This window comes from Pristiophorus japonicus, chromosome 9 (assembly GCF_044704955.1).
Source record: "Pristiophorus japonicus isolate sPriJap1 chromosome 9, sPriJap1.hap1, whole genome shotgun sequence".
Taxonomy (NCBI): Eukaryota; Metazoa; Chordata; class Chondrichthyes; family Pristiophoridae; genus Pristiophorus; species Pristiophorus japonicus.
The window spans coordinates 214,126,937-214,147,491 of NC_091985.1; the positions used below are offsets into that span (position 1 = coordinate 214,126,937).

The 20,555-nt window shown below is 48.6% G+C and overlaps 1 protein-coding gene and 1 pseudogene across 1 annotated transcript; one reads left to right on the top strand and one right to left on the bottom strand.

Moving 5' to 3' along the window:
* Window positions 1-20,555, top strand: part of LOC139273616 (zinc finger protein 850-like) — a 170,773-nt pseudogene that overhangs the window by 131,052 nt on the left and 19,166 nt on the right.
* On the bottom strand, window positions 8,477-9,172 carry LOC139273634 (histone H1-like). Its single transcript, XM_070890626.1, has one exon. The coding sequence runs from the start codon at window positions 9,170-9,172 to the stop codon at window positions 8,477-8,479; it is 696 nt and encodes a 231-aa protein (XP_070746727.1).

The window sequence follows — 20,555 nt, forward strand, 5'->3', positions numbered from 1 at the left end:
GGTCCCTTGTTCCAAGTCATTAATATAGATCATAAATAGTTGGAGTCCCAGCACTGATCCCTGTGGCATCCCATTGGTTACTGATTGCCAACCCGGGAATGAACCATTTATCCCCATTCTCTGGTTTCTGTTTGTTAGCCAATCCTCTATCCATGCTAATATATTACCCCCAACCCTGTGAACTTTTATCTTGTGCAGTCAGTAACCTTTTATGTGGCACCTTGTCAAATGCGTTCTGGAAGTCCAAATACACCACATCCACTGCTTCCCCATTATCCACCCTGTTCGTGACATCCTCAAAGAATTCTAGCAAATTTGTCAAACATGACTTCCCCTTCATAAATCCATACTGTTACATCCATGTTACAGCAGTGACAGATAAGAAAGGTGTTGAATTAAACGATGGAGACATTGCCCTCATAGAAGGACTCCCAAGTCCTGATCAGAAGTGACCCTCAGGCAATCTCGGTTACAAGCCGGTCAATGTCTCGAACATGTAGAAATGTAGATCGACAAACACAGCTGTTCAGATTATTGAATGTATATATAGAAAAAAACGTGAATGAACCTTCCTCATAAGTCCGGCCGTCATTAACCATTTTTGCCTGAGAGCAGAATAGAAACATAAAGAACGGAGTATAAATCGGGAGTATAAATTGTTGACCTAATTCAAGAATTTGAGATTGTGGCGAGCAATAAATCTGATTGGATGTTTAAAGATACCAATCAGAGAGATACAGAACAATGGAAATTGACAACGCAGCCAATGAACCAATCACAGTCATTGCCTTCACCCATCCCTCATTAGCATAGGGCTGTGGGCGGAGTGTGGGGCTGCCTATATAATGCGAGCCCAGAGCAAGATTTCCTTCATATCTGTGCCTGACTGAACAAGACGATGCCTGAGGAAAAGAAACCAGCTTCGAAAAAGGGTGCCAAGAAAGTCATCAAGAAAACACCACCAAAGGGCGGCAAGAAGCGCAGAAAGTCGAGGAAGGAGAGTTATGCTATCTACATCTACAAAGTGATGAAGCAGGTTCACCCCGACACCGGCATCTCCTCCAAAGCCATGGGCATCATGAACTCGTTTGTGAACGATATTTTCGAGCGCATTGCGGGTGAGGCTTCCCGCCTGGCCCATTACAACAAGCGCCGCACCATCAGTTCCCGGGAGATTCAGACCGCCGTGCGCCTGCTGCTGCCCGGGGAGCTGGCCAAGCACGCCGTGTCGGAAGGGACAAAGGCGGTGACCAAATACACCAGCTCCAAGTAAAACTCCACGTTGTCCTGACAGAACAAACCCCAAACACAACGGCTCTTTTAAGAGCCACCCACAACATCATTGAAAGAGCTGCACAAACACATCAGCCTTTAGACTGAATTTACTGTAATTATTTCCCGAACAAGTGTGTGTGTGAGAACGTTTGTAGTTCCAGCTGTAGATTTAGTTTTGAATTCTCATAAGTAGCTTCACTGACCGGCTTGACCTTGGCGTCACTGGAATTTCCTGCAGTGAGTAAACTCCAAACGCGGTCCCTGGACTCTTTCCCTTTGTTCTCAGACCCGTTCATTCACAGCGCCTGCCGACGAATTTATTTTGGGGGACGGGGAAACTCCGATTTCAGTCACATTCTCACTTAAGCCCTTTTCACGTGTTTTTTTATTCCGTTGCGCTCAGTCCGTTTATTAACCCCAGACTCCCCGCAGTGTAACAACCCAGAATGGGAGTTCTTAGAGACTAGAACAGAGCAGTTTGAACTCTGTCCCTCTTCTCTTTTTACAGAAGGACTCTCCGTTCTGGTCTCACTCCCACAGCAGCTCCTGTGAAAAGAAGTTCACTTTTACAAAGATTCAGCTGGAATGTGTCCCGTTACAGAATTAGTGGGGACTGAGTCCCGCCCGTTACAGACAGTTTGAAACTGAAGCCGAATTTAATCCTGATTGTAACAGGTTGGAATTTGCAAGGGGAACATGGAATAAGACAAAAGGAAACAAAGTGTTTTGAAGTATTTGGCTAATGGTGAAGTTACTAACATAATCCGCAATTTTAACAATTATTGGCGGGATTTTTGAATTTAAAAAATCGTTAGGTTCTGGCTGTTGGGAACCAGTAATTTCCGCCCTCTTTTCATTGCTGGACTAAACAGGCTGTGATTGGTCATCGGAAACAGCCAATGAAATCCACGACAGAGTGGCCAATCACAAGTTTGCTCCCTGCATCCATCCAGAAGGTATAAGAAGGGCAGATATAGGAGGCGTTTCTCATTCCTTGTCTGAAACTGCGGATCGTGGAAATGTCTGGAAGAGGAAAAACCGGCGGTAAAGCTCGGGCCAAGGCCAAGTCTCGCTCCTCCCGGGCTGGACTGCAGTTCCCTGTGGGCCGTGTTCACAGGCTCCTGCGAAAGGGGAACTACGCTGAGCGTGTGGGTGCCGGAGCCCCGGTCTACATGGCTGCTGTGCTCGAGTATCTGACCGCTGAAATCCTGGAGCTGGCCGGCAATGCGGCCCGCGACAACAAAAAGACCCGCATCATCCCTAGACACCTGCAGCTGGCCATCCGCAACGACGAGGAGCTCAACAAGCTGCTGGGAAAGGTGACCATCGCTCAGGGCGGGGTGCTGCCTAATATCCAGGCTGTGCTGCTGCCCAAGAAAACCACCACTTCGTCCAAGACCAAGTAAAGCGGACAAGATTTAAACTAATAACCCAAAGGCTCTTTTCAGAGCCACTCACAGTATCTATGAAAGGGCTGCTTACTGTATTAATGGAGACCTTGTGTTCAGGTACCAATAAATTGGTATTTTTCAGTTCCTGGTATCTGCATTACGGTTCTCTGCTCGCGCAAACTGTTTTAGTTAGCAGCTAATAATTAAACTACAGTTGTCAGAGACTCAAAAATTGTATAAATACCGCAACCGGTTCCCTAAATATTATTTAATCTATCAATGAAAGCTGTATGAAGAAATTAGGCGGTTATTAAAAGGGCCTAGTTTAATTCTGGTCTGGTTTGAGAGTTTGAATGCTGGTTCTGTTCCCAGGATCTCCGGCCGTTCCGGGCTGTGTATTTCTCCTAAGCCGGTCAGTTTAGGCCTACACTGAGCAGCCAAGCGCAAGACGGTCACTGCCATGGATGTGGTGTACACTCTGAAACGGCAGGGCCGCACTTTCTATGGATTCAAGCGACCCTCTCCCCCAAGCACAAAGCAAAGGCTCGTCTAAGTGCTACCCACCGCCTCACGGGGGGAGGGAAGGGGATGCAGGGAGGGAGATATAGTTCATTTAAATTTTGTTCGGTTTAGATATATATTTTTCGCCAAGGTCTATATGTTTTAAATCAGCATATGCACGATGGACGGAATATCCTTTTAGTTTCAGAATTATAGACATTTATCATAGAAGCTTACAACACGGAATGAGGCCACTTCGGCCCATCGTGTCCGTGCCGGCCAACAAAAGGCTATCCAGCCGAATCCCACTTTCCAGCTCTAGGTCCGTAACCCTGCAGGTTACGGCACTTCAAGTGCACGTCCAAGTAGTTTTAAATGTGGTGAGGTTTTCTGCCTCTACCACCCTTTCAGGCAGTGAGTTTCAGACCGCAGCCACCCTCTGCGTGAAGATATTTCCCCTCTAAATCCTCTACCAATTACTTGAAATTTATGCTTCCTGTGCTAAGGGAAATGGGCCCTTTACGGCACAGAAGGTACGGCATATTCCAGGTGAAGGTAACACTGAAACAACTAATGTAGTTACAGCAGTGACAGATAAGAAAGGTGTTGAATTAAACGGTGGGAGGAAGGCAGCATCAGGGCGGAAGGACAGTGAGGGCCTTTTGCCTCATAGAAGGACTCCCAAGTCCTGACCAGAAGTGACCCTCAGGCAATCTCGGTTACAAACCGGTCAATGTCTGTCGAACATGTAGACATCTAGATCGATAAAGAACAGAATATGGCTCGGGAGGGGATGTAAGTGATGACATAATTCAAGAATTTGAGATTGTGGCGAGCAGTAAATCTGATTGGTCTCTTTAAACATCCAATCAGAGAATTACAGAACAATGGAAATTGACAACGCAGCGAGTGAACCAATCACAATCGTTGCCTTCACCATCCCTCATTAGCATAGGGCTGTGGGCGGAGTGTGGGGCTGCCTATATAATGCGAGCTCCGAGCTAAGTTTACGTCATGTCTGGGTTGAATTGAACAAGACAATGCCTGAAGAGAAGAAATCAGTTACTGCCAAGAAAGGCGCCAAGAAAGTGATCAAGAAAACACCACCGAAGGGCGGTAAGAAGCGCAGGAAATCGAGGAAGGAGAGTTACTCCATCTACATCTACAAAGTGATGAAGCAGGTTCACCCCGACACCGGCATCTCCTCCAAGGCCATGGGCATCATGAACTCTTTTGTGAACGATATTTTTGAGCGTATCGCGGGTGAGGCTTCCCGCCTGGCCCATTACAACAAGCGATCCACCATCAGCTCCCGGGAGATCCAGACCGCCGTGCGCTTGCTGCTGCCCGGGGAGCTGGCCAAGCACGCCGTGTCGGAAGGGACAAAGGCGGTGACCAAGTACACCAGTTCCAAGTAAAACTCCACGCTGTCCTGATACAACAAACCAGAAACCCAACGGCTCTTTTAAGAGCCACCCACAACGTCTCTGAAAGAGCTGCACAAACACATCACCCTTTTAACTCAATTTACTGTAATTATTTCCTGAGTAAATGTTTGACAACATTTAAAGTTGAGTTAGATTTGAATTCTCATAAGCGATTTTACTGTCCGGTTCAAACTTAGCTTCTCTGATACATTTCCCTCCCAGTAAACTGCACACACTGTCCCTGGCCGCCTGCCAATGAATTATGATCTTGTTTTAGGAGGTGACATTCAAACTTTAGTCACCTCATTCTCTCTCAAACCCTATACAATATAAAAAAAATTCTAGTTCGGTTCAACCCGCTTATTAATCCGAGATTCCGAGTGCAACAGCCCAGACTGGGAGTTTTTACAGAGACCAGAACAGGGAGTTTGAACCCTGTGTCCCTCTTCTCTTTTCACAGAAGAACTCCCAGTTCTGGTCTCACTCCCGCCTCTGCGGAGGATCGATCCATGATCTGTGATTCCCAAATTGTACAAAGATTGAGCTGGAATGTGTCCCGTTACAGAACGTTTGAAACTGAACCCGAATTTAAACCTGATTGTAACATCCTGGAATTTGGAAGGTAATATGGAATACGGCAAAAGGAAATAAAAAGTGTTTGGAAATCTTTGGCTAATGGTGAATTTATCATAATCCGCATTGTAAAAATTATTGGCGGGGTTTTTGAAATTGAAGATTCGTTGGAAGTCGAACAGTAATTTTCGCCCTCTTTTCATTGGCAGGCTAAACAGACGGTGATTGATCAGCGGAAAAGACCAATGAAATCCACTTCAGAGCGACCAATCACAAGTTCGCTCCCTGCATCCCTCCAGAAGCTATAAGAAGGGCAGATGTGGGAGGAGTTTCTCATTCTTTGTCTGTGGATCGTGGAAATGTCTGGAAGAGGAAAAACAGGCGGTAAAGCTCGCGCCAAGGCCAAGTCTCGCTCCTCCCGAGCCGGACTGCAGTTCCCTGTGGGCCGTGTTCACAGGCACCTGCGAAAGGGGAACTACGCTCAGCGTGTGGGTGCCGGAGCCCCGGTCTACATGGCTGCTGTGCTCGAGTATCTGACCGCTGAAATCCTGGAGCTGGCCGGCAACGCGGCCCGCGACAACAAGAAGACCCGCATCATCCCCAGACACTTGCAGCTGGCCATCCGCAACGACGAGGAGCTCAACAAGCTGCTGGGAAAGGTGACCATCGCTCAGGGCGGGGTGCTGCCGAATATCCAGGCTGTGCTGCTGCCCAAGAAAACCACCACTTCGTCCAAGACCAAGTAAAGCGGACAAGATTTAATCTAATAACCCAAAGGCTCTTTTCAGAGCCACCCACAGTATCTGTGAAAGGGCTGCTTACTGTCTTAATGGAGTCAGAGCCCTTTAATTCATGTACCGATAGATTGGCCTGTTTTAGACCTGTAAACATAGAAAATAGGTGCAGTAGCAGGCCGTTCGGCCCTTCGAACCTGCACCACCATTCTATAAGATCATCGCTGATTATTCCCTCAGTACCCCTTTTCTGCTTTCTCTCAATATCTCTTTAGCCATAAGGGCCACATCAAACTCCCTCTTGAATATATCTAACGAACTGGCATCAACAACTCTCTGCGGTAGGTAATTCCACAGGTTAACAACTCTTGAATGAATAAGTTTCTCCTCATCTCAGTCCTAAATGATTTACCCCCTTATCCGTATGCGGGAGTTTTCAGTTCCCGGTCTCTGCATTACGGTTCTCTGATCACACATACATTCTTCCCGTTAACAGCGAATAATTGAACTACAGTTGTCACTCAACAATTGTATAAATACCGCCACCGGTTCTTTAAATATTCTTTAATCTGTCTGAAAACGAGAGAGTCGGCGATGATGAATTAATGTAGTAATAAAAGGGCCTAGTTTAATTCTGGTCTGGTTTGAGATAGTTTGAATGCTGGTTTTGTTCTCGGGAGCTCCGGCCGTTCCCGGGCTGTGTATTTCGCTGCTAAGCCAGTCAGTTTAGACCGCACTGCATCAGCGAGCGATGCACAACATACAGGATCCGGGTCCATTGCAGTGCTTCCCAGATCTGCCTGCCCCCATTCTCCGGCAACACCGAATGAGGAAATCTATGCTCTGCCCCGGGGAAGTAGAGGTCAGAGCGACGCAAAGCCGATGTCAGTTTCCGAAAAAATTAAAGGGCTCATCAGTTAAACGTCAATAACTCCCATGTGAACGGAGCTGGTATATGAACACACGATCAGTAATCAGTCCCACACCCTCTGCCCGTCCCTACAATGGGTTAATGAACACGAAGCTCTGGTAATAGGAGATGGCAGCTCTTTCCTTTACTGATTTGTTGGCTCTGAAAAGAGCCGTTGTTGCACTTGGTGCTGCAGCTTGGAGCCGAGGCAGGGGGAGTTTAAGCGCGCTCCCCGCGGATGCGGCGGGCGAGCTGGATGTCTTTGGGCATGATGGTGACTCGCTTGGCGTGGATGGCGCACAGGTTGGTGTCCTCAAAGAGCCCCACCAGGTAAGCCTCACTGGCCTCCTGCAGGGCCATGACGGCCGAGCTCTGGAAGCGCAGGTCGGTCTTGAAGTCCTGAGCGATCTCCCGCACCAGGCGCTGGAAGGGCAGTTTGCGGATCAGCAGCTCGGTGGATTTCTGGTAGCGGCGGATCTCCCTCAGAGCCACGGTGCCGGGTCTGTAGCGATGAGGCTTCTTCACTCCGCCCGTGGCCGGAGCACTCTTCCGGGCCGCTTTGGTCGCCAGCTGTTTGCGAGGAGCTTTCCCTCCGGTGGATTTGCGCGCTGTCTGCTTGGTCCTGGCCATTTTCTGAACGGATCTCAACACAATCTGGGATACAGGAACTGTTAATGCGGAGCCTCCTCTGGGGGGCCTCCTTTTAAAGTGTGTGAGGGTCCGCCCCGGGGCTGTGATTGGCTGCAACCCGACCGCCAATCAAGTTTGACCCAAGCACCGAGAGTGAAAATGAAGGGCGGGGATTACTGGATCCTGATTGGCTGAACTCAAACTGACAGTTGGTCAATTTCAAAAAGCCCGCCAATTTCAGAATATCAACCAACAGAGATTAAATAAAATCTAATTTCCCGCCAGCAATTTAAGAATCCCGCTCTTTATAACGGCGATTGTGCCCCATTATAAGTCACCAATCCCATTCTGTCACATTCCGGTTTGAATTCTGAAGCCTCTAGCTTTCTGCAGCCGCCAATTTCAAACCGTTTTCCCACAATAGAACCGAAACACAGCGCTCCGCACAAATCCTAACAGACTCGGAATTCATCTTCAAGACTTCCAGGAACCAGAAGCTTTTAAATAAGGTCCCGTTACAATTAACAATCGCGAATATTCCCGCCTATATACAGCCCCTTCCCTGTCAATCTCAGACCTTGTTCCATCTCCCCACACTTCCTATCACAGACGGGTTCAGCAGTTTACAAACACCTTATTCCAGCTGATTTGGAGAATGTGGTGTTTGGGGTTTGAGTTGTGAGGCGGGGTATCTCCGCCAGTATCACCGTCTCACAGACTCTCCCCCTGAATCTGTGAAATGACAATGACCAGGAACTGAGACTGGAGCCGAACACATCCCCAGTTACAGTGAGGCCCGGGCCGGACATCCCATTCTCTGTGTGTTTTATTGCAGACACTGGGGGAGGGGTGGGTGCAGCCAATGTCAGCGAGTCACCAGGGATCCTGGCTTCATGTTCAATGATTTCTGTCTGAAATCTGAGCCCGGCCCCGGGACATGGATCATTTGATTCGGGGATCAGCTCTTTTCTGAGAGGCGTGGGTGGCTCTGAGAAGAGCCTTTGGGTTCAGATGTTTACAAGTTGCACTTTTTATTTACTTTTTGTGCGCTGCTTTCTTGGGTCTTGCTGATTTGGCCTTGGCCCTCGGTTTTTCCACCTTTTTGGCCGCCTTCACCTTTGCGCCCGAGGCCTTCTTGGGGCTCTTGGGCTTCGCTGCAGCCGGCTTCTTCCCAGCCGCCGCTTTCGCTGACTTTTTTGCTGTTAGCGCCTTCTTGGTGCTCGTTTTCTTGGCTGGAGATTTCTTGGCTGCTGGTTTCTTGGCCGGAGATTTCTTGGCTGCTGGTTTCTTGGCTGGAGATTTCTTGGCTGCTGGTTTCTTGGCTGGAGATTTCTTGGCTGCTGGTTTCTTGGCTGGAGAGTTCTTGGCTGCTGGTTTCTTCACCTTCCTTCCCACTTTCCCCTGGTTTTCCTTCTTAGCGACTTTGAAGGAGCCCGAGGCGCCCGTGCCCTTGGTCTGCACCAGGAAGCCATTTGTCACATTCCTCTTGATACTGAACCTGATCTGGGACCCGCGCTTCTCCACATCCACGCCTTTGGCCGTCAGAGCCTTCTTTATCGCGGCCAGGGACATCCCCTTACGATCGCTGCCATCGGCCACAGCCTTTAGGATCTGTTCGCCCAACGTGGGACCGGCTGGCTTGGAGCGGGGAGCCGCCTTCTTCTTGCTGGGAGCCTTGATTTGAGTGGCGGCGGCAGGAGGGGCCGTTTCGGCGGCTGCAGTGTCAGTCATGTCTGCGACTCTGTGGAAAATCTCTCTGACAGTCAAAGCTCGGTCAGGAATGAAACGGGAGGCGGCGGCACAGAGCAACTTAAAGGCAGCGAGCGGACGGGGCGGAGACATCCTGCTGTCAGCTCCCCGCCCCTCCAGCCTCTCTGTGTTTCTCTCTCCTCATTAACTGTCCGATTCCAATTCAACCCTGGCCCTCCAGATTCCCAGACTGGCCTCTTTCTGTTCCGAACACCGGGATGTTTGCTGTCGAGAAAGTTTCATCCGAATTGAAGGCAGCAATTTGGATTTAAACCCGTTTCATTGCTGCACTGATCGCGCTCTCTCACCCGATCGCGGACATTTTTTCTGTTTTTTGATTGAAATTTGAAATCAAATCAAACTTGACGTTTAATTCCCACTTTAGACCTGAGCAGGGGAGCAGGGCGATCCTGTGACAGGGAAATCTTTGAATTTTACACAAGAGGGACTCTGGAATCCGGCGATGAGACGGACACACAAACACAGTGATATTAGTCTCACCGGGCCGCCCCTTTAACACACTCTCGCTCACACAATGTTCACATCTGCACATTCACAACACAAACTGTCCCAGATTTACAGCTCCCAGCACAGGGTTTCCTCTCCGCTCGGCCTGTGCTGCCGATTCTCGGGGTTAGTTGTAGTTTCCCAGCTCACTAAGTGTTAAACACTCCGAGGCCGGCGCTTCTCACAATATCTGTTCCCCAGATTCAGGAGCAGGAGCCAATCACAGCAGTGGCTGGCTTCACCCATATCTGCTGTTAAGTTGTTATATTGTTCGAATGCAGAAACATGTTTGATTAACATGAAAATATAAATTATATGTTCACCGTCCCTCCAGCATTTCTTTGTCTCTCTCACCTCCTAAGCTGAGGGACATTTAACAGTCACTAGTGTCCTATCCATCCCATGCTCATCACCCAGAGACGTGTCTCCATATTACGCTCAATACTAGTGTCAGACATTCATGTACCGCACTACGAAAGATAGAGAGAGACACACACACACTTTATCAGTCTTACACTTGGTATCAGTGTTCCCATATTACGCTCAATACTAGTGTCAGACATCCATGTACAGCACTAGAGAGAGAAACAGAAACAGTATCAGGATTGTACTTCCAATAGTGTTTCCACATCATGCTCAATAGCGTTATCCCGCCTTCACAGACAGTACAAGAGAAAGAGGATTGTAACAGAATCAGAGATAGGGGGAGAGTGCTGAGCGAGAGACAGCAAAGATCGAGGTCGGGCGGTGAGACATAGAAACATGCACAGTATCAGTTCCAGACTGACCTGTGAGGTCCGGTTTTATCCTGAAAGTCCCCATTGGGGAGATAGAGATGCAGTCCCCTCTCTCACTGATATTGTACCACAGAGGGAGACATTATTAATTCCACACTGTGGGACAGTGTCAGAGAGTGAGAGAAACAATGCCCCACATTTAACCCTCGCTTCCCTGTTGTAGTCTCTGTAATTTTGCAGCTCAGGGCTGTTCGGTATTATTCTCAGTGACCGAGTGTTTCACTCCAATTAAATTAACCTGGGACTTTTACTGTCAGATATTAACTCCTGCACAGTCCCAGCAAACACTCCTGCTCCCTCGCCCCTCCGATGTTTCTGCAGGATTGCTTTGTGAAGACGGGCTCACGAAGAGAAAAACACTCTGCATGGCATGATCCAAAATTGAGCATCTCAAAGGGACAAGGTCCCCAGCTTTAAACATTCTCTGTCCTCCAGGCCTCCATAACCAGTGCCTGCCAAGAGATACTTGGTCACTCAACCAGAAAACACCAGGACTGGTTTGATGAGAATGATCAGGAGATCCAAGAACTAATAGATCGCAAGCACAGAGCATTTCTGAGCCTCAAGCAAAAACACAACTCGGGAGCAGCAAAGCAACATTACAGGTGGCTCAAGTCTGAGGTCCAACAAAAAACCTGGGACCTAACAAACAGCTGGTGGATGGAGAAAGCACAGGAGTTACAACAACTAGCCAACAGCCATGATGTGCTAGGATTCTTCATCGCAGTCAAGGCCACCTATGGTCCAAACACCCAAGGCCCCACCCCACTGCTGGCCAAGAACGGGGAAACCGTCAAGGACACCAAGGCTGTCAGGGCCTGCTGGAAAAGGACTTCAAAGATCTCCTCAATCAAGACTCTGCCTTTGAGTCGAGTGTTCTCAATTCCATCCCGCAGCTTGCGACCCACCACCACCTCAGCGAAACCCCAATGGTGCATGAGGTTGGAAAAACCATAAGACAGCTCAAGAACAACAAGGCTATGGGAGCGGATGGAATCCCTGCTGAGACACTAAAGTATGGTGGAGAGGCACTGTTGACGCAGATACATGACCTCATCAATCTCATCTGGAGTGAGGAGAGCATGCCGGGAGATCTCAGAGATGCAGTGATCATGACCAGCATTAAAAAAGGGGACAAGTCCACTGCGGCAATTACAGGGGAATCTCCCTGCTATCAACCACTGGGAAGGTTGCTGCTAGAGTCCTCCTCAACCATCTTCACCCTGTGGCCGAGGAGATCCTCCCAAAGTCACAGTGCGGATTTCGTCCCCTATGGTGCATAGAAACATAGGAACATAGAAAATAGGTGCAGGAGTAGGCCCTACGAGCCTGCACCACCATTCAGTAATATCATGCCTGATCATTCAACTCAGTACCCCTTTCCTGCTTTCTCTCCATAACTCTAGATCCCTTTAGCCGTAAGGGCCATATCTAACTCCCTCTTGAATATATCCAATCAACTGGCATCAACAACTCTCTGCAGTAGGGAATTCCACAGGTTAACAACTCTATGAGTGAAGAGGTTTTTTCTCATATCGGTCCTAAATGGCTTACCCCTTATCCTTAGACTGTGACCCCTGGTTCTGGACTTCCCCAACATCAGGAACATTCTTCCTGCATCTAACCTGTCCAGTCCCGTCAGAATTTAAAATGTTTCTATGAGATCCCCTCTCATCCTTCTAAACCCCAGTGAATAAAAGCCCAGTCAATCCAGTCTCTCCTCATATGTCAGTCCAGCCATCCCCGGAATCAGTCTGGTGAACCTTCGCTGCACTCCCTCAATAGCAAGAACGTCCTTCCTCAGATTAGGAGACCAAAACTGAACACAATATTCCAGGTGAGGCCTCACCAAGGCCCTGTCGAACTGTAGTAAGACTTCCCTGCTCCTATACTCAAATCCCCTAGCTATGAAGGCCAACATACTATTTGCCTTCTTCACCACCTGCTGTACCTGAATGCAAACTTTCAATGACTGATGTACCATGACACCCAGGTCTCATTGCACCCCCGCCCCCCCTCCCCATTACCTAATCTGCCGCCATTCAGATAATATTCTGCCTTTGTGTTTTTGCCCCCAAAGTGGATAACCTCACATTCATCCACATTATACTGCATCTGCCATGCATTTGCCCACTCACCTAACCTGTCCAGGTCACCCTGCAGCCTCTTAGCATTCTCCTCACAGCTCACACCACCACCCAGTTTAGTGTCATCTGGAAACTTGGAGATATTACACTCAATTCCCTCATCCAAATCATTAATGTATATTGTAAATAGCTGGGGTCCCAGCACTGAGCCCTGTAGCACCCCACTAGTCACTGCCTGCCATTCTGAAAAGGACCCGTTAATCCCGACTCTCTGCTTCCTGTCTGCCAACCAGTTCTCTATCCACGTCAGTACATTACCCCCAATAACATGTGCTTTAATTTTGCACACCAATCTCTTGTGTAGGACCTTGTCAAAAGGCCAAATACACCAGCTCCACTGGTTCTCCCCTGTCCACTCTACTAGTTACATCCTGAAAAAATTCCAGAAGATTAGTCAAGCATGATTTCCCTTTCATGTTGACTTTGACCGATCCTGTCACTGCTTTCCAAATGCGCTGTTATTTCATTTTTAATAATTGATTCCAACATTTTCCCCACTACTGATGTTAGGCTAACTTGTCTATAATTATCCATTTTCTCTCTCCCTCATTTTTTAAAAAGTGGTGTTACATTAGCTACCCTCCAGTTCATAGGAACTGATCCAGAGTCGATAGAATGTTGGAAAATGACCACCAATGCATCCACTATTTCTAGGGCCACTTCCTTACATACTCTGGGATGCAGACTATCATGCCCCGGAGATTTATCGGCCTTCAATCCCATCAAATTCCCTAACACAATTTCCCGCCTAATAAGGATATCCTTCAGTTCCTCCTTCTCACTAGTTCCTCGGTCCACTAGTACTTCCAGAAGAGTATTTGTGTCTTCCTTCATGAATACAGAAGCAAAGTATTTGTTCAATTAGTCTGCCATTTCTTTGTTCCCCATTATAAATTCACCTGAATCTGACTGCAAGGGACCTATGTTTGTCTTTACTAATCTTTTTCTCTTCACATATCAATAGAAGCTTTTGCAGTCAGTTTTTATGTACTCGGAAAGCTTCCTCTCATACTCTATTTTCCCCCTCCTAATTAAACCCTTTGTCCTCCTCTGCTGAATTCTAAATTTCTCCCAGTCCTCAGTTTTCTGCTTTTTCTGGCCAATTTATATGACGCTTCCTTGGATTTAACACTATCCTTAATTTCCTTTGTTAGCCACGGTTGAGCCACCTTCCCCATTTTATTTTTACTCCAGACAGGTATGTACAATTGTTGAAGTTCATCCATGTGATCCTTAAATGCTTGCCATTGCCTATCCACCATCAACCCTTTAAGGATCAGTTGCCAGTCTATTCTAGCCAATTCACATCTCATACCATCGAAGTTACCTTTCCTCAAGTTCAGGATCCTAGTCTCTGAAGTAACTGTGGCACTATCCATCTTAATAAAGAATTTTACCATATTATGGTCACTCTTCCTTAAGGGGCCTCGCACAACAAGATTGCTAATTAGTCCTTTCTCATTACACATCACCCAATCTAGGATGCCCCCCACCCCCTCTAGTTGGTTCATCGACATATTGGTCGAGAAAACCATCCCTAACACACTCCAGGAAATCCTCCTCCACTGTATTGCTACCAGTTTGGTCAGCCCAATCTATATGTAGATTAAAGTCACCCATGATAACTGCTGTACCTTTATTTCACACATCCCTTATTTCTTGTTTGATGCTGTCCCCAACCTCACTACTACTGTTGAGTGGTCTGTACACAACTCCCACTAGCGTTTTCCACCCTTTGGCAACATACCACCCTGCAGTCTTGATTGTGGCCACAGAAACGTCCATCTATTCCCCTTACAATAGAATCCCCTACCACTATAGCTCTCCCACTCTTTTTCCTGCCCTCCTGTGCAGCAGAGCCACCCACGGTGCCATGGACTTGGCTGCTGTTGTCCTGCCCTGATGAGTCATCCCCCCCAACAATACCCAAAGTGGTGTATCTGTTTTGGAGGGGGATGACCACAGGGAAATCTGCACCACCTTCCTTCCACTGCTCTTCCTGTTGGTCATCCATTCCCTATCTGTCGTGTAACCCTGACCTGTGGTAAGACCAACTCACTAAACGTGCTATTCATGGCATCCTCAGCATCGTGCATGCTCCAGAGAGAATCCACCCGCAGATCCTGTGCCGCAATGCAGTCTGTCAGGAGCTGCAGCAGAGTACACTTCCTGCTAATGTAGCCATCAGGGACACTGGAAACATCCCTGCATTCCCACATAGCACAGGAGGAGCATGACACCTGTCCGAGCTCTCCTGCCAAGGCTTAACCCTTAGATCAACTTAATTTGAAAACAACAATGATAAAGGTTACCTACTGATAGGGAAAAGAAAAAGAAAAACTACTCACCAATCACCAGCCAATCACTTACCCCCTTGGCTGTGACGTCACCTTGCAATTTATTCTACTTCTTTGTTTATCTTCTGCAGCTGCACCTGCACCAGCTGGCCCCTCCGACTGTTGGGCCTTTTATAGGCCTCTCCGATGCTGCCCCAGACTCCCGCTGCTCGAACACCCGCCTCTCCGACTGTTGGGCCTTTTATAGGCCTCTCCGATGCTGCCCCAGACTCCCGCTGCTCGAACACCCGCCTCTCCGACTGTTGGGCCTTTTATAGGCCTCTCCGATGCTGCCCCAGACTCCCACTGCTCGAACACCTGCCTCTCCGACTGTTGGGCCTTTTATAGGCCTCTCCTATGCTGTTCCAGACTCCCACTGCTCGAACACCCGCCTCTCCAATGCCGAGCCTTTTATAGGCCTCTCCGACACTGCTCCAAACTCCCGCTGCTCGAATTCCCACCTCTCCAATGCCAAGCCTTTTATAGGCCTCTCTGATGCTGCACCGGGGCACAATGGACATGATATTTTCAGCGCGACAGCTGCAGAAAAAATGCAGGGAGCAGCGCCAGCCCTTATACATGGCCTTTTTCAACCTTACAAAGGCCTTTGTCAATGTCAACCACGAGGGTCTATGGAACTTCCTCCTCCATTTCGGATGCTCCCAAAAGTTTGTCAACATCCTTCAGCTGCTCCAAAGGACAAGCAGGCCATGATCCTTACCAATGGATCCATTACAGACCCAATCCACGTCCGGACCGGGGTCACATAGGGCTGTGTCATTGCTCCAACCCTCTTCTCAATCGTCCTTGCTGCCATGCTCCACCTCACAGTCAACAAGCTCCCCATTGCAGTGGAACTAAATTACAGAACCAGTGGGAAGTTGTTTAAACTTTGCCGCCTCTAGGCCAGGTCCACGATCACCCCAACCTCTGTCGTTGAGCTACAGCACGCGGATGACACCTGCGTCTGCACACATTCTGAAGTTGAACTCCAGGATATAGTCGATGTAGTTACTGAGGCATTCAAGAGCATGGGCCTTACGCTAAACATCTGAAAGACAAAGGTCCTCCATCAGCCTGTCCTTGATCCACGGTGCAGCCCTTGACAACATGGATCATTTCCCATACCTCGGGAGCCTTGTATCAACAAAAGCAGACATTGATGATGAGATTCAACACCCCCTGCAGTGTGTAAGTGCAGCCTTCGGCCGCCTGAGGAAAAGAGTGTTCGAAGACCAGGCCCTCAGGTCTACCACCAAGCTCGTGTTCTACAGGACTGTGGTAATACCTGCCCTCCTGTATGGCTCAGAGGCATGGACCATGTACAGCAGACACCTCAAGTTTCTGGAGAAATATCACCAATGATATCTCCGCAAGATCGTACAAATCCCCTGGGAGGGCAGGTGCACCAATATCAGCGTCCTTGTCCAGGCTAACATTCCCAGCATTGAAGCACTGACCACACTCGATCAGCACCGCTGGGCAGGCCACATAGTTCACATGCCAGACACGAGACTCCCAAAGCAAGTGCTCTATGCGGAGCTCCTTCATGGCAAATGAGCCAAAGGTGGGCAAGGGAAACATTACAAGGACACCCTCAAAGCCTCCCTGATAAAGTGCGACATCCCCACTGACACCTGGGAGTCCCTGGCCAAAGACGGCCCTAAGTGGAGGAAGTGCATCCGAGAGGGCGCTGAGCACTTCAAGTCTCATCGCCGAGAGCATGCAGAAACCAAGCGCAGGCAGCGGAAAGAGCGTGTGGCAAACCAGTCCCACACACCCCTTCCCTCAACGACTGTCTGTCCCACCTGCGACACAGTCTGTGGCTCTCGTATTGGACTGTTCAGCCACCAAAGAACTCACTTCAGGAGTGGAAGCAAGTCTTCCTCGATTCCGAGGGACTGCCTATGATGATGATAATGATAAACATTCTCTGTCCTTGCCCCCCAGGCCCAGTTCCTTTGCTCAGATTCTGCTAAAAGTAAATTGGGAAAAGTTCACTTTGATTTTTAAAGGCTGAATTATTGCAGAGAGCTGCGCATGCGGGGATAAGCCCCGCCCCCTGTGTCGATTTCCAGTGAGCAGAAGAGCGCATGCGTCCTCCCCTCCCCCAGCCTGTGAGCGCCATTCACTCAGTGAGCGGAAGCAGATGGTTTAAACAGCCGGGAATGGAGACACCGCGGCCCCGGGGTAAGGCAGCGAGCAGCAGCCTCCTTACAGCAGCACATCGCTTTGGGAGCGTGTCCGCAGATGGGCTCAGAGATCGGCACTGAGTCCGAGGGAAGTTCAGGGGGAGTCGGGGTCTGTGTGTAACAGGCGGAGTGGAGCAAGAACTGGTCTCAGTGCGTGGAGTGAGTGGGGGAAGGGAGAGTCCATTCTCGGGCTGTGTGTGGACAGCGTGTGTCCCGGGTAAGGGAGACAGAATGGGAAGGATCTGCTGTTTACAATCATTGCTGCTTTCTCCCTGCAAACCAGTAGTGAACGTTCCTGCTTTAGTTCCAGTCTCACCGTGTTTGTTGTCATTGGACAGCGAGCAGTGGAAGCAGAGCCGGACACTGAGGATTTATACAAGGAGCATCTATTGCAGGCACCGGGTGAGAAATGTGAAGGACACGTTTTAAACAGCGGCTCTTTGTTTTTGGTTGAACGGTTAGTGCCCTGGGAGAGGGGAGCAGCAATCTGAGCTGTGTAAAAGTCCGTGCTCCATCGGGTAGTCCCATTCCTGAAGCAGGGCAGGGGTTGGGTTGTGTCTGGATGTCAGTAAATTGCTGTAAATCTGCCCAACACACTTGGTGTGCAGAAGCTGAGTGCTGCAGTACTGCAGTGGAGTCAGACACTGACACTGTTTGTATCGCTGGCTTCCCTTTGTGAATGTTCATAATGAATATTAAGTGAACGATTACATTCATCACTTTAGTCTTTTCTACCTCTCCTGTTCTTGAATGATCAGAGATACATTTTCTTCTTACAGGCAAGGAATTGAAGGAACCGGAAATGTGAAGTTTCTTCCACCTGAGACATTTGGAACAGTGTAACCAGCTGCTTGTAAACACAGTAGGTACGGTACCTATCACAGTGTCATCATCACAGCAGTCCCTTGAACGAGGGTAACTTGCTTCCACATGAGTTCACAGATGTTTCAATGAAGGACCCGATATTCCAGTCCTGAACTCCAATTGAAGGGTGGAAGATTCCTGTGCCTGGTTTGTTTTAACGTGTGGTGACCGTTGCAAATCAGCCACCACACGGGCTTGACAGAGCTCGGCCTTTATCCAGTGGCAAGGGTTAACCAAGATGACTGGAGACCTGCTCTGCTGCACGGATCTAATGCGCACACATATCACAGTGTGGGCTGGCCCATTCTGCCCTGGGCTTCTAGTGTGCAGGTACACAGACAGGTTATCCGAATTAAACATGTTTGTGGTGCTGAATGGCCTCCTCCTATTCCTGTGTAACAGGCCCGAGGGGGTTAATAGTCACCTCCTGTTCCTAATTTAACAGACTGGAGATACTGAGTGGTCTTCTCATGTTTCTAATGTAATAAACACGAGGGACATAATGGCTTCCTCCTGTTCATATGTAACAAGGTCTAGGGGCAGAATGGCCTCCCCCTGTACCTTTGTATCAGGCTAGAATGGGATGAATGGTCTCCTTTAGTTCTTATGTAACAGGTTCCAGGGGCTGAATAGCCACTTCTATTCCTGTGTCACAGACTCCAGGGGCTAAATAGTCTCCTCCAGTTCCTATGTAACAAGCTCGAGGGGCTGAATGCCCTCCTCCTGTTCCCCTGAAACAGTCCCACGGGAATGAATGCTCTTGTCCGATTCCTAATGTAACAGGCCCGAGGGGCAGAATTGCTTCCTCCTACTGCTTTCTAACTCCAATTGCTGAATAGCCCTCTCCAGTTCCTAATGTAATCAGCTCGAGTTGCTGTATGGCCTCCTCCAGTCCCTATATGATATCCTCGAAGGGTTGAACGGCCTTCTCCTGTTCCCATGTCACAGGGTCAAAGGGCTGAATGGCCTGCTTGTGATCCTAATTTAACATGCTTGAGGGGCTGAATATCCTCCCCCAGTTCCTATATAACATGTGCGAGGGGCTGAAAGACCTCTTCCAATTCCTTTAACAGGCTGGAGGTGCTGAATGAGCACCTCCTGTTCCTGGTTAACAGTTCCGAGGTGTGGAATTGACCTACTCCTGTTCCGATGTAACAGACCCAAGGGACTGAGGGTCTTCTCCTGTTCCTAATGTAAGAAGCACGAGGGGATGAAAAACTTCCTGCTGTTCCCATGTCACAGAATCAAAGGCTGAGTGGTCTGCTTGTGTTTCTAATGTTAGAGAGGCTGAATTTCCTCTTCCCATATAACAGAATGGAAGGGCTGAATGGCATCCTCCTGATCCAATGTAACAGGCTCGAGGGGAAGAATAGCCTCATCCTGTTCCTGTCTAACAACGTTCAGTGCTGAACAGCCACCTCCTGTTCCTGTGTAATAAGTTAAATGGGATGAGTGGCCTCCTCCAGTTGCAATATAACATGTACGACTGGCTTATTGGCCTCTTCTAGTTCCTATAACATTCTCGGTGGTCTGAATGGCCTCCTCCAGTTCCTACATAACATGCTTGAGGGTCTGAATGGCCTACTCCTGTTCCGATGTGAAAGGCTCCAGAGGATGGATGGCCTCCTCTATTCCTGTGTAACAGTATCCAGTCGATGCATCGCCTCCACCAATTCCTTTATAGCAAGGCTGAGGTTCTGAATGCCCACCTCCTGTTTCTATGCAACAAACTTGAGGGTCTGAATGGCCTCCTATTATTCATTTGTAACAGGTTTGAGGGGCTGAATCTATTCCTGTAAAGCAAACTCCAGGGCTAAAAGGCCCACTCCAGTTCCTAATGTAACAGAGTCGAAGGGCAGAATGGCTTACTGTTCCTGTGTAACAGGATCCAAGGACTGAATGGGCCTCCTTCACTTCTAATGAATGGCCTCTCCCTGTTCCAAATGTAACAGACTCGAGGAATTGAATGGGCCTCCTCCAGTTCCAATGTAACAGGCTCGAGGGACTGAATGGCCTCCTCCTGTTCCTTATGTAACAGACTCGAGGGACTGAATTGCCTCCTCCTGTTCCAATGTAACAGACTCGAGAGACTGAATGGCCTCCCCCTATTCCTTATATAACAGGCTCATAAGAACATAAGAATTAGGAACAGGAGTAGGCCATCTAGCCCCTCGAGCCTGCTCCGCCACTCAACAAGATCATGGCTGATCTGGCCGTGGACTCGGCTCCACTTACCCGCCCGCTCCCCATAACCCTTAATTCCCTTATTGGTTAAAAATCTATCTATCTGTAATTTGAATACATTCAATGAGCTAGCCTCAACTGTTTCCCTGGGCAGAGAATTCCACAGATTCACAACCCTCTGGGAGAAGAAATTCCTTCTCAACTCGGTTTTAAATTAGCTCCCCTGTATTTTGAGGTTATGCCCCCAAGTTCTAGTCTCCCCGACCAGTGGAAACAACCTCTCTGCCTCTATTTTGTCTATCCCTTTCATTATTTTAAATGTTTCTATAAGATCACCA

Bases quoted from the DNA above. Each gene is read 5' to 3' on its own strand.
- LOC139273634 (XM_070890626.1), bottom strand. From the start codon at position 9,172: ATGACTGACACTGCAGCCGCCGAAACGGCCCCTCCTGCCGCCGCCACT.